The 15,509-nt window shown below is 42.4% G+C and overlaps 1 protein-coding gene across 1 annotated transcript in view; it reads left to right on the top strand.

Annotated features, from left to right (window-relative positions):
* vps11 (VPS11 core subunit of CORVET and HOPS complexes) overlaps positions 1–15,509 on the top strand; it is a 65,183-nt gene that overhangs the window by 22,405 nt on the left and 27,269 nt on the right. The window contains exons 6-8 of the mRNA XM_084319797.1: positions 568–769; positions 6,089–6,240; positions 10,043–10,229. Coding sequence (XP_084175923.1) covers positions 568–769; positions 6,089–6,240; positions 10,043–10,229 — 541 coding nt within the window. The remainder of the gene's footprint in view (positions 1–567; positions 770–6,088; positions 6,241–10,042; positions 10,230–15,509) is intronic.

The raw sequence follows: 15,509 nt of genomic DNA on the forward strand, positions 1-15,509 counted from the left end.
TAGAAAATTAGAGAGGAAGAATGTAGAAAAGAGCGGACAGACATTATCAGACAGATAATCCAATAAAGAGGTGGAGTAAAATAAAATGAAATATGAACTGTCTGTGAGAGAGAGAGAGAGAGAGAGAAAGAGACAGACACAGACAGATATCAGGGCGCAGGGAGCGCTTATTGTTGCGTCATCTACTCGCTAAACTTACGCCGCTCCATCCCGAAATGCTTTATCCAAGAGCAAAGAAGGGTTGAAATGCCAGCTACAGCAAACCGACTAGGTGCATACCGCCACCTGCTGTATTGGGGTGTTGCTCCCTCATGTGTGCTCGGGGATGAAACGAGATTGGTAGTGAGGAAGCAGGCCAGAGGGGGGAGTGGGAGGGGGGGCTATCACTCTCGAGGACGGAACGGACCAACCATTCCTAATGATAAAACGCCCTAAGATACAGGTCCCTTTGCTCTGCTGTGGAGCTCATTGTGTAGACTGATCCCAGCTGGGACAAAGCAGTCTGCATAGTGTTTTACAGTTTAAAACAAAATAAGTGATTGTTCTGACTCTTTGTTTTGTGCTCAGGTCAGGATTCAACAGCAGGGAGACATCTCCATCAGAGAAACAACTCTTGACCATCTATGACCTGGACAACAAGTTCATTGCCTACAGTGCCTCCTTTGATGACATTGTGGATGTGCTGGCAGAATGGGGCTCCTTCTACATCCTGACCAGAGACGGCAAGATGTTTGTTCTGCAAGAAAAGGACACTCAAACTAAGCTAGAAGTGAGTCCAAAAGCCTGCAATCTCTGTATCTCTTGGGTTTAAATGCTCAGTTTTCCATAAAAGTGTTAATAAGAACAGTGAGGAGAGTTGTGTTTCTTATAAACTGATAATTATTTATTATTGTTAAAAAACGGAACAAGACTCAAATTCTCTCACTCTCTCACTAATGAACATTAAATAGAATGTGTTTCGGACAAGCCATCTTTTCTTTATAATGTTCATTATTAGAAGTGACTGCCAGATCAGTAGGTTTTTAATAAAAAAAAAATTTGATTGATAAATAACTACCAAAAAGCACCTTCCTATCACCTATGTTTTTCGTATCCCAGCAGTATTCCCTATGTTTTACTACTCGTATCCCAGCAGTATTCCCTATGTTTTACTACTCGTATCCCAGCAGTATTCCTTATGTTTTACTACTCGTATCCCAGCAGTATTCCTTATGTTTTACTACTCGTATCCCAGCAGTATTCCTTATGTTTTACTACTTGTATCCCATCAGTATTACTTATGTTTTACTACTTGTATCCCAGCAGTATTCCTTATATTTTACTACTCGTATCCCAGCAGTATATGTTACTCATATTTTTTATTGTTTATTTGGAACCCCATTAGCTGTCACCTAGGCAACAGCTATTCTCCCTGTGGTCCACATGGAACAAAACTAAAACATACATACATACATACATACATACATACATACATACATACATACATACATACATACATACATACATACATACATACATATACCTATATTTCCAAGATTTAACAAAAGAAGAGAAAATAAACTAAGTAACAAACACTTTAAAAAATCCCAAATGAAAAGATTCAAACACAAAGAAAGCGAGAATAATGGACACTTTCAAATAAAAAGTTACGTTAAACAATAATAAAGAAAAATCAAATAATGGACACTATAATACAGAGAGAGCCAGGCTATCCCTTAACCATCCATCCCTTTAGTTGTTTTTTAAAGCAACTTTAGTTGGATGCACTTTTTAACAGACTAGGGGCGGGATCCACAAAGAATGCATTGCACGGTGCTAATTGCACCCTTACATTATGAATTGAAGTGTGATTGATTGATTGAAAACTTTATTAACAGATTGCAGAATGGGTACAATACAGTACGGCTCAATACACACAATTATTTTTTTTATTTTTATTTTTTTTCACTTTTTCTCCCATTTTCTATATTTTCTCCCATCCCAATTTCGTATCATCCAATTCAACCCTCCCCTGTCACGAACGCTGTTTCTTGCCTCCCACAAGACGGCTGCAATGTGGACTAAGTCATACATAGCACAAGTCCCCTCCGGTACTTGAGGTAACAGCAGTCGCATCTTTTCACCTGCGCAGCTCGATCTCTCAGTGGCGAGGAGTAATGCGTGGGAGCCTCACGCTGCCCCCGACACTTACTGATTCTACTGCGCAGGCGCACCAACCGACCTGTAGGAGTCTCTGTCCACAACGCCCGATCCCCACCCATCAGTTTCCCACCCTCTAATACTGCCAATTGTATTAGTACGGACGACCAGCCAAACTGAAAACAATGTGGAGAGCTGGATTCGAACATGCGAACCCAGCGACTCCACATTGGTGGCGAGTGCCTTGCCCACTACACCACCTAGCCGCCCCAATACACACAATTGTTAACACATTCCCCGCCATAGGTTATATCCATCAATATAGCCAGTCTGCCAGCACTATAACCCTATGGAGATGTTTACCTTCTTTGCAGGGCTATAATTTTTTTAATTGTATTGCTATATTGACATTACTATGGCCCATTCAACATCGATTATCTATCGTTCAGGATGTGGAAACGTTATATTTTTTCATTTATACATTGTTACTAGCGTCGAGAATATAAGTGTTTTTAATCTTCTCTGCTGTAATTCCAAAAACAGTAGTTATAGGCCCTGAAGCATAATCGATTGGCGTTTCTTTCCCATACACGCTATATTAAAAAATTCAAATGTATATGATCGGTATACATTATGCTTCATCATGCGTGGAGGAAAGGGGGTGGGGTCGTTTATAATTCCTTGATCGTCAGTAACGGCTTTATCTACTATGGGTTGATATGTTGAGCAGATGGTTTGCAGTGAAATGAATAAACAATCGGGTTGAAAATAACATTACTGCCCTCTTACCGTGCGCCGATGAGAAAGATCTCAATTATTTGACGCCGATCTCCTACATCTATTTCCGGTTTGTATGGCGCAATAAACGCCCGGCCATCCACCAGGCGGCGGTATTGAGGCGTTGCAGTCCCATTTAGGGTCCCGCTGCAGCACCGGAGGTTGGGTGGATGAATTATGAATGCCATGGCGGAAAAATGAAATATTGATCTGTACAGAACTGTACAGCGTTGTTGGCGTTCAACGCATGGCGGGCAATAACGCTGTACAGCGTTTTTGGCGCTGGATGTGTCAAGAGGATGCAGACCAGAGAGAGACTTTCGTCTTATTTACATCAGGGTCCCCCATTTTCAATTCATAATGAATTGTAAGTAAGGGTGCAATTAGCACCGTGCAATCCATTCTTTGTGGATCCCGCCCTAGGTATTTTATTCCATAGAGTGGCAGCTCTATAAAAACTGTCCTCTTCATGGCACAAGATGGAGGCACAGGGATGACCATGTGACCTTGTGTTACCTGTCTGCTGGAGTTGTTTGGCTTCGCTGTAGTGCAAATAGAGCGGAAAACGAGCAGGAGATTACTTAGGCCTAACAAAATTAATAGTTGGTTTCCGGTTGCCGACCGACCCTGCCGATTTAGGTGCGACCCAATATATTTTATGAGTTTTTAAAAAAAAATATTAATCAGATTTTTTTTTTTTTTTTTTTAGAATAAAGTTTCATAGAAATCTTAGTCAAACATTTAGTATTATGGATATTAAACATGCTGGCAGAGTACATGCATCCATGTTGTTGTGAACATTTTAATTAAAGGGGTTATGCACTGCTATTCCTAGCACTATTTGGGCAACTTTACACACTTCCTGTGAGTCTATGTAACACATCTGTAATTTTTATTCCAAAAATAATCATTGTTTTATATTTCTAATCTTGTACTCAAAACCAGCATTTTTCAGCCTCATGAAAGCAGGCTATTATTGGCTTGGCTCCACCCAGACTTTGAGTGACAGCCACCCACCAAATAGCTCCGCCCATCTCCCCGTCAGAGATTAGGTTTCAGGTTACATACAAATATGGTATGTCATAAATATAGAGATGTAGCAGTACTGTCTATCTATATATATATAATATGTTACCATGAATTGAAATTGGGGGACCCTGATGTAAACAAGACGAAAGTCTTTCTCTGGTCTCCATCATAGCAGTACTGAGCAGTACTGTAGCAATACAAATATGGTATGTCATAAATATAGAGATGTAGCAGTACTGTCTATCTATATATATGTTACCACTATTTGTAAAAGCCACAACCACGTTACCATATTTGTAATAATGTAAATCATTGTGTCGTTGTACATATTGTGTATACACCGTTAGAAGCTAACATAGCTTAGCTTGGTAGCTATTGTGCTAACAACATATCCCGACGTCCGGCTCGCTGGCCGGCATGCACGCCCGACACAAAATGGTTCTCTCCTCTCTGTACACCCCCGTCCCCACGGGTACCCTGCCGGGGAGCCCATGGACGCGACAACGGCGGCAGCCGTAGGGTGCTCGAGCCCGCCGTAACGCTAGTGGTACACAATAGCTATGAGCTAACTAACGCTACGGCCGCCGCTGTTGTCGCGTCCACAAGCTCCCCGGCAGGACACCCGCGAGAACGGGGGCACACAAGGAGGAGAGAACCACCCCAAATCGAGCACTCATGCCGGCCGACAAGCCGGACACCGCGGTTGTTGTTAGCACAATAGTAGCCCACTGTGATGCACCGAGTGGGCCACCATTGATCAACATGCAGCGATGTGTAGCTTGCATGATGCGTGTGCAGTGCTTTGCCACACAGGTCTGAGAAGAGGACCTGCACATGATAGCAACCGGGAGCGTCGCGGAGCATTCAGCCTGCTGGCTACCTAGATCCACTTCAACCAGCCGAGCGTCGGGAGCTCCAGCAGCTTGTCGATGTGCTAATAGCCTAGAGCCAGCTACCGTTAGCTTGCAGAGGCTCCAGCACACCGACAAGCTGTGTAGCCAGCTAACGTTAGCTTGCAGAGGCTCCAGCACACCGACAAGCTGTGTAGCCAGCTACCGTTAGCTTGCAGAGGCTATTAGCACACCGACAAGCTGTGTAGCCAGCAGGCTGAATGCTCCGCGACGCTGGTTGAAGTGGATCTAGGTAGCCAGCAGGCTGAATGCTCAACGACGCTCCCGGTTGCTAACGCCGGCCCCGGCTGGTGCTAAGTAGCTAGCGATCGCTCCCGAGTCCCGAGAGCTAACGCCGGTCTGTCTGTCGAAGACCGAGGGAACCGCATCAGGCTTCAGCTGATTAGTGATCTTCTGGACAAACCTTCCACCCTGCAGGTAGCAAGAATGGAGGCGGGCATTACTAAAACCACAGAGCCAATCACATCACCGTGCGCTATAAACAGCGCCCTGTGACGTGCACCAGGTCGTCAAATCAACATGACCTGATTTACTAGAGGCAAAGAGGGGATGGGCTGTAGCTGAGGAATTCGCCAATATAGTATTTAGGCCCAAAAACACATTGATACGAACTCCTATTACTATAATACAATGCTAGAGACTGAAAAATGACATTTATAATGCATAGCACCTTTAAATAAAGAAATGCCCTATCCATAGTCGCCGTGGGAAAGAATAAAATAAAAAAATAAAATAAAATAAATTCCCTACCTACCCATGGTCAAACTGACAACCAACAGGAAACCAACAATATATTTTACTTTGCCTTAGTAATCTGTCATAGACTTTTAGCCGTGACGAGCCTGATGCCATCAACGCTCGCTCTGGATGGACAGTGAAGAGTCAGACGTGCAGCTTTGTTCTAGTTTAGTGTAGTTTGTGCAGATCTTTTTTAGTAGCACTTGACCAAACTACTGAGCAATAGTCGAGATGAGACAAAACTAGCGATTTGTATGTAGGAACATCTCCTGCTCTACCCATTTTAGCTACAATCTTATTCATATAATTTGACCAGGTCAGCCGTTCATCCAGGGTGACACCCAAAAGTTGAGCATCATACTTACTTAAATACCTCATGAACTCAAGTGCAATACCCTTCATGGAAAGGGACAGAAGCAACTTACTCATCATATCCGAGCAGTATTCCCTATTCTTAATTTTTGTGTCATGATGTGTTGTTTGTCCTTTTATAGATGCTGTTCAAGAAGAACTTGTTTGTGATGGCCATCAACCTGGCCAAGAGCCAGCACCTGGACAGTGACGGACTGTCTGAGATCTTCAGGCAGTATGGAGATCACCTCTACATCAAGGGAGATCACGACGGAGCCATCCAGCAGTACATTCGGTGAGCGCTGTGATCAGTGTTGGGCAAGTTACTGAGGAAGAGAGATATGAAACGCTGTCTGACTGAGGATGGATGAGAGATATGAAACGCTGTCTGACTGAGGATGGATGAGAGATATGAAACGCTCACTGTCTGACTGAGGATGGATGAGAGATATGAAACGCTCACTGTCTGACTGAGGATGGATGAGAGATATGAAACGCTCACTGTCTGACTGAGGATGGATGAGAGATATGAAACGCTGTCTGACTGAGGATGGATGAGAGATATGAAACGCTCACTGTCTGACTGAGGATGGATGAGAGATATGAAACGCTCACTGTCTGACTGAGGATGGATGAGAGATATGAAACGCTCACTGTCTGACTGAGGATGGATGAGAGATATGAAACAATGTCTGACTGAGGATGGATGAGAGATATGAAACGCTGTCTGACTGAGGATGGATGAGAGATATGAAACGCTCACTGTCTGACTGAGGATGGATGAGAGATATGAAACAATGTCTGACTGAGGATGGATGAGAGATATGAAACGCTGTCTGACTGAGGATGGATGAGAGATATGAAACGTTGATTTCCCTCGTGTGTATGTATTAGGATATTAGGTGTATTAGGAGAAACTCTGTTTAACTGCCCACTGATTGAATTTACAAGTAATGTATGTTGTATGTATTGTATGTTGATGTTGTTGATTTCTGTCATGCCCTCGCTCTACCTAGGCACCACCCCTCTAACACCACCCCTAACCCTAAACCAAACACCGTATTTATATTTCCATGTGTCCGAACACGTCTGCCCTGGAGAATTGCATGCTGTGTGCTACATGTCCCAAAAGGCAACTCTGGGCAACACCTGCACCCGATTCTCAGCGCATTGTCCAGAGTGCATGTCTGAAAAGGGCTCAAGACTCCTTCATTATCCCGTTTAAAAATGGGATATGCGTATTATTATTATTATTATTATTATTATTATTATTATTATTATTATTATTATTATTATTATTATTAATAATAATAATAATAAACTTTATTTATAAAGCACCCTTCATGCAATAGAAAGCAGCCCAGAGTGTAAAAATGATTAAAACAAAAGGAATATACTTGTAGCGACTATCCTGATGTCCTGGTAGCCTGAATATTTTCCACAACAAAGTTAGTTTTTTCGCGTCTCTGATTGGCCAGGTCATGTGACATGTACGCCCAATCGTGGGACCGCAAGTTTTTGGATGGTTAAGCTTAGGCGCTCTTTCGAAGTTGGTTATGGTTAGAGTTTGTCTTAGAGCATGGCGATAGAACGCCTGCCCTGATTCCAAACTCTAACCTTAACCAACTGCGAAAGAGTCGCCTAAGCTTAACCAGTGATAAACTAGGCGTTAGGTAGTTTGCAGGCTGTTCAACCCGGAAATAGGCGCAGAACTTGCCGTCCCACGATTGGAGCACATGTCACATGACCTGGCCAATCAGAGTGCAAAACTTGAACGCGGAAACACAAGTTTGTTGAAAGTATAGACGCGTCCTGGTAGGCGCTCGGCTGGGTGCGGGAAATCCTTGTGACGCGCAATTATAATAAACGTAATGGCCAGTCGGTGTCACTTGCCTTTGGGTGAAGTTCCCATTTAATTGAAATATTTAACGTAATACATGGTTGCTGAGCCAAACAATAGTTTATAGAAAATGATATTAATAGGTAGCGGCCGGGTAGTACAGCGGACTAAGCGTCTGTCTACCACCGCAGAGACACTGGTATCGAATCTGGCTGTCAGCGGTGCCTCCGGCTTGGCTGGCCGTCATACTGGCACAATTGGCGGTGTCAGCGGGAGGGAAGCCGGTGGGTGGTAATCTGGTCGTTGTAAACAGCGACTCCTACAGGTCGGCCAGGGCGCCTGCACAGCGAGGGAGGGAAATGGTGAAGGTAGTGTGACCTCCCAGTACGCGTTACACTTCACCAATGAGAGTCCTCGCTGCCAGGTGAAAAGAGGCTGCTGGCTGTCTCCTATGTATCGGAGGAAGCATGTGATAGACTTCAGGGCTCCCTAGACCGACCAGTGGGGGGCACATGCGCGCAATGACCAGGAAGGGGAGGGGGGAAATTGGCATAACGACTAAATTGGGATGGGAGAAAAATACAGAAAAACAGGAGGAGAAAAAGTGGATAAAAAAGAAAATGATATTAATGATAGTGAAAACTAGCGAGGGTACGTGCGGTAAAAACCGTGAGACCTCTCCCGTCACCCATACCTTGATTGCAATAGCCTACACCTGTGCCTTTATTCAAAACCCATGTGCTCCACGCTGCCACCCAGTGATGAACTTAACAAACTACAAACTTAACACAAAAACAATCAAATAGCTCCTACAATACTAAATACAGTTAAAAGCCAAGTTAAAAATATGTGTTTTCAGATGCTCTTTAAAAACGTCCACTGACCCCATCTCACAGTTTAATAAAAGAAAGCTGATAATGCAATTTTTCTGGGGGGCATTTTAGGGACGATTAAAAGACTTGCTTCAGTGGACCTAAGTGTTCTTGACGGGGTGTAAAACAGCAGAGACTCTGTGATATAAAATGGTGCCAAGTCATTTAAGGCCTTATACACAAGTAAAATAACTCAATTCTAAAATAGACAGGGACCCAGTGTAGGGATGCACGATATTGATTTTTTGACACCGATACCGATAACTTTATGCTCCTCAAGCTGATACCGATACCGATAACCGATATTTATTGTATTATAATATTTTTTGTAACTGTATATATATATATATATATATATATTTTTTTTTATCAATTTTTTTTTCTTTTTTCTTTTTTTAGTATTTATAAGCTCCGACGTCATCGGTACTGCTATCGGTACTCGAGAAATTATGTTTTTTTTTTTTGAGGAATTTAAACGTCGCAAACTAATCTTGTTGGCCGTTGTCTATTATCTCTCCTGCCTCTGTCTCTGCCTGCGAGCGGGCTCCCTCCCACACACACACACACACTCACTCACACACACACACACACTCACTCACACTCACTCACACGGGTGCTGCGCTGCCGACTCAGTACAGACAGCTCTGCTCTCATAATGGCGGAGAGAACGAAATGTTCAAAAGTCTGGGTCTATTTTACTAAAGTCGATGCTGACAATGCTCGTTGCCACAAGTGCAACAAGACATTTGCCAGTAATGTATAAGCGCTGGTACTTGTCAATGTGGCTGGCGGGGAGATAACGTTAGCTCCGAGTAGAGTAATGGCTGACAATCCGGAGGTAAATAAACGAACGAGAGCTTCTGATTGGTGGTAAGAAGAAGAGGTGGGTGCAAGCCGTGGGACGTAATTGGCAGATCGACTGTCTGTCTCCGAATGTAACGTGACTACGTCACAGCCAAGAAAGGGAGCGCTCGATTTGTGAAAAACTCCCTGTTCCTAAACCACACGCTATCAGTTTTACCACAGTACTGGCAAAACGGGAGGAGGCTATAATAAAAACAAGCGCCCTTCATCCAAATCCACCCACACCGGATTTCTTTTAACCAAAAAATGTATTATGTTATCGGAGCTATCAATAACGTTATCGAGTTTATCGGGATGACGTCATAATTGCATAATCGGCATAATTGCATAATCGGCCCGATAATTATCGTGCATCCCTAACCCAGTGTAGTGCAGCTAAAACAGGAGTGATATGCTCTCTTCTGTGTTTTTGTTAAAAGTCTGGCAGCAGAGTTTTGAATCAACTGTAATTTCTCAATAGATTTTTTTTGGACTACTTTCAATGTTGAATCAGCTTTTATTACATGTCCCCCTCATCATAGCACCATTGGAAAGCTGGAGCCCTCTTATGTGATCAGGAAATTCCTTGATGCACAGAGGATCCACAACCTGACAGCCTACCTACAAGCACTTCACAGGCAGTCACTGGCCAACGCAGACCACACCACGCTGCTGCTCAACTGCTACACCAAGCTGAAGGACAGCTCCAAGCTGGAGGAGTTCATCAAGGTCAGCACGACTAGAGATCTTTGAATGGGAGTTGGGTACACTGTGAATTGTACAATAGTATGGATTGGAAAATTAAGCTAAGTTAACTGTTGTGTTGAAACGTATTAGATGTTTTTAACATGCCTAGCTCACAGGTTATTTTCACACTCTAATCATTACTTTTGAATGTCGTGGTGAAAACTAGATGCATCAAACTAAAAGTGTGTAGTATTTTGGCTAACCGTTTTCATGATGTCCCAGAGAGAGCATCCGCTAACTGCACAGCAATACAAATGACTCAATTCTAGTCCACGCATACTCAAGTACACAGGTGTTATCTGTACCGGCATCATGTTTTTTTGTGAATATCCTAATACTGCATTTGGGGGCAATTAGAGGAGGACACAGTATTTAGCCTTCAGTTGTACATTATGTTTTTATTTACTTTTGCTTTTAAAAACGTGTCAGTCATTGCTTTCACTCGTGGTATTGTTTGGTTGTATCCAATTTTACTTCATGATGTAAACTATTGCTGAAATGAAAGCTGCAGTAGAAGGAGATGCTGAGGTGAAATAGGTTTTGCGTGTTTTGTGCGTGTGAATGTGTTCCACTTAGTTTAACATACCTACTCTGAAATCAAAGCCATGGAAATAATTGTTTTGCCCTAGACCAGTGAAAGCCCAGGGCCCTCATTTATCAACGTTGCGTAGAAAGTGTTCTATTTCCGTTCCTACGCACGGAATTTAGAATGTGTGTACGCACAGAAATATCGGGATTTATCAACCGTGCGTACACGGGTCCTACGCACACTCCGTATTGATAAATACCATTTGTTCCTACCGCCAATGCTCGTGCATGATTATCCATATATGGTAATGAAATACCCCCCATGGGATGTGCAATAATGGACTAACCCGAGCGAACTCTGAGAAACTCCACGAGCGAGATTGTTCACGGAGGCGCTGTCGAACCAAGAAGACACAACCCGTGTTATGGGATAAATAAAAGGCTGGCGGACTTGTACACGGTGATGTCCGATATCAATGACTCCCTAAGACCATTGCTGCAATTCTGCCTGGACAGCTCAAAATACTAATAAAGACCGTTAACCACTGTTTGGTGTTGGTGTGTCATTATAACCATGCTGGAATATGCATTCCTTTATTCGTTTCGTTCGATTGGCTACCGGGTATAATATGATTTGTAGAGGCATACAATCTATTTTGTTGTCGGTATTAGGTAGCCTATATGAATTACATATAATAGCAGCCATAGCCTACATTATGCAACAGTAATGTGCACATATATAATAGCACATGGCACAGCCCTGCGAAGCCTGCACAGTAAACTAACTTGATCGTTAATTTAGCTGTTGTATCTTTACGCTTATGAAAACATTAAATAATATGTATAGGCTATAGGCCGTCGTTTTGCATTAATAGCCTATATTCTCAAATGGCCTTTAATGGCTATCCGCTGTGGGCTATCTCCTCGCTGACGGACCAGTATACCTTATATCATATCATATTCCTATATGTCTCCCAGGAATCGTGGGGCTCTGGGGAATAAAGGTTGGGAAGACCCTGCTATTATAGCCTATCCTTTATAATGTTATAGGCTATTTCATTTACAGTTTACTCTATCAGCCTACCCAGCATGTAATACGTTCTTTGTTAGAACTCAACTCGTTATTATTTTGCGCATAGATTGCAGAAATACGGGAAGGTTTTGATTTATATTTAAAAGGCTTTGACATTGTAAAACGAAATAAGTGGAATTTCGAAGTTATGTAAGCAGAATAAAAGTCATATCACCCACTTGATATATGCTACCTGTATATCCAGAGCATGTATGCTTTTCATTCATTTAAGACACATTTATTGCAAGGGTTTTGTAATACACATAAACTCAACAAATAACCTCTGTTCTCGTTGCAATGCATTTTAAATTCTTTCTTATACAGTAGGAAGGGGGAAGAACACTATTGTGGGTGTTCATATGACTTGTATTCTGCTTACAGCTTCGAAATTCCACTTATTTCATTTAACAATGGCAAAGCCTTTTAAATATAATCAAAACGTTCCCGTATTTCTGCAATCTATGCACAAAATAATAACGAGTTGAGTTACGCGGAGTGCAGTCAGTACACCCCGTATATTCCGATACCGCTATAAACCATGCTGCATTCATTCAGAAAGAAAGACCTATTATTCCAAATGCTATTTATAGGGTTTTGACCATAATTACACTACTGTCGCTATTTTACAATTAACTATAATGAATTACGGGGGTCATACAGAACACAGCAGTCAAACTAATGAATGAAAGCTTATTTCCGCGTTGAAACTAATGCATGAAACTGATGAAAGCATATGCCATCCGTCTGCAGTATCTATATTCTACCGCTGGGCACCAGGTACGCACGGTCAGAGCTGAGCGAAGATATACGCACAAAGTCAAGCACACGGTCAAATTGATAAGTCCCACACTTTGCTTAGAAATGATCGTACGCGTAGGCGGTTAGGTGGCCGAGCGGAGATTGCGTTCGTCACCAACCCCGGAGCTTTGAGCTGGATTCGCCTGTTCGAATCCAGCTCACAGCTCCGGGGTTGTCACCAGCTTGGCTGGCCGTCTGCACTAATACAATTGGCTGTATTAGAGGGTGGGAGAAGCTGGCGGGGTGGGTCCGGGTCGTTGTAAACAGCGACTCCTACAGTTCGGTCGGGGCGCCTGCTAAGCGCGGATAGGACTTGAGGGGGATAGTGTGGTCCTCCCACACGCTACGCCCTCTCGATGAGAATCCGCGCTGCCAGGTGAAAAGAAGCGGTGATTGGCTGGACGTGTGTCGGAGGAAGCACGTGGTAGCCTCCACTCTCCCAGATGATCTGACTGTGGGGGGTAAGTGCGCAGCGACCAGGAAGGGACTGGGAATTGGCATACGATTAACATTGGGATGGGAGAAAATCTGAGGAAAATGGAGGGGGAAAAAGATCAATTTTTTTTAGAAATGATCGTACGCACGGGTTACGCACATATCTGTGCATACGCAATGTTGATAAATGAGGGCCCAGGTGAGATGTTTTGTGTGCGTGTGTTCTACTTTGTTCTTCAATAATCCTGGACCAGTTTAGCCTAGAATTTCTCATCTTAAAACTCTTGTTGGTGAATAATTAATTGAATCCTAATACCAGTATGTCATTTAAATCTGTATAAAAAAAAAAAAAAAATATCTATAATAAGCCAATATCCCGATGATGGTGATTTATCGGGATTTAAGATAAATTGGCCGAAGTCGGCTTTCCTTCCACTTAACACCCCTGCAAAAAAAGATATAACCCTCCCAGGAGAGATACCTATGGTAAAACATTTTAGATGCTTGGGAGTGGAAATATTCCCCACCATAAGACAAACGGTGAAGCACAATTACACAAAAATCCAAAACAAAATCAAAGACGACCTTGATAGGTGGGCAAAACTTAAAAACTCAGTACGGATATCAATAATTAAGATGGATGTACTACCTAGAATCAACTTCTTCAGTTCAATGCTACCGTTACCCCCTCCAGAGGGTTACTGGAAAAGATTACACTCCTCCACATACAAATTTATTTGGAATAACAAACCACCACGTATAAAAAGATCCACCGCACAGAGAAATAAAGCAGACGGTGGCATGGCATTTCCAGATTTTTTCCACTATTTTAAGGCGTACACATTAAGACCATTGACAACATGGTTTGATCCCCAAGCATTAGTATCCTGGAGACAATTAGAAGAAAACATAGTAGCCCCACATAGACTGAAGGACATAGCATACACTAAAGTTCTAAACTACCAATCAAGCACTGTGCCCCATAATTACCCATGCGATCCGGATATGGCGTGAAACACAAAAAAAATATCCTAACCCACATAAATGGCACAATCATACTCCCTTATTCAATAACAATGCACTCTTAATTGAAAAACGACCTATACGATTCCCTATATGGGAAGAGCAAGGCATACACTCATTAGGGGATGTTTTTAACAAACAGGGTTTTTGTAGTTATGGAGAAATATGCAAAAAATGTAATCTCACCAAGTCCACATGGCTTTTTTACATACAGTTACGGCTATGTTTGAAGTCTCACGGTGTTCCATTAGACATACCAATTGAACACCACAGATACCACAAATTCTTCTATGAAAGAGAGACATCGAGAGGTTTTGTTTCAGATTTTTATCATCAATTACTAACGTCCTCGTATGAAACCCTCCAACTAGACTCTATCTGGAGGAGGGATATACCAGACCTGGAAAGTGACTTTGATTGGCAAGGAGCCTGGGCAAATGTCCGACTTACATCAAGGAACCCGGACCATCAACAAATCAATCTTAACTATATTCACAGGACATACTTGATTCCTATAAGACTGAACAGAATGGGTCTTAAACAAGACTCCAAATGCTCCCAATGTACAAATGGGGACGAAGGGACATTTATGCACATGTATTGGGACTGCCCACCAGTTAAGACATTCTGGAAAGATGTGACCCAACAATTATCAAAACTCGTATCTTGGAATATACCTGTACACCCCTCTGTATTACTATTGAATGATGTTTTTGAGTTTGCAGTAAATCCACAGCTAAAGAGATTGGTTTTATCGGGTATCACAGTAGCTAAAAAGCTGATCGCATCACGCTGGTTTCAACCGGAAAAAATTTGCCGGAAAGTTTGGTTTCTTACATATCTCGATGTGATTTATCAAGAAATATCTACAGCAAGAATTCTGGGTCTCAATGAATCCAAAATGTCAATGTGGTTAGAAGTGGTGGAGAGAATAAAAGCTAGCTTATAATGGTAGTGTCTGGTTAGGAGCGAGGGATAATGGAGGTACTATCCAAAGAGGGGTCCGGGAGGGGGGGGTTCAAGCTGGAGCATATGTGTGTAGGTTTTTAGATAACAGGTATTAGGGGTATATCCTGTATAAGACATTGGTATAAATGGTAATTTCGTTGGATATACACTGTATATTAATGCTTGTGTATCTTATCGTGTGTTGTCATGTTTGTTATGCGTGTTTAAAAAATAATATAATAAAAAAAAAAAAAAAAAAAGCCAATATCCATGGTTGACCCAGCCTTACCCACCTTTTAAACATCTCTCATTTTATTCATTGAGATTGAAGAGCATTTACAACAACATACAGTATTGAGCTGGTATGCACAAATTGAATAGATAAACAAAGTCACCAATTAAGCTAGCGACCTCAGGTATTTAGGTATCCGGCTCGCAAAAACATCTGTATCTTTAAT

The sequence above is a fragment of the Notolepis coatsorum genome, assembly GCF_963971535.1.
Source record: "Notolepis coatsorum genome assembly, chromosome: 8".
Classification (NCBI taxonomy): Eukaryota; Metazoa; Chordata; class Actinopteri; order Aulopiformes; family Paralepididae; genus Notolepis; species Notolepis coatsorum.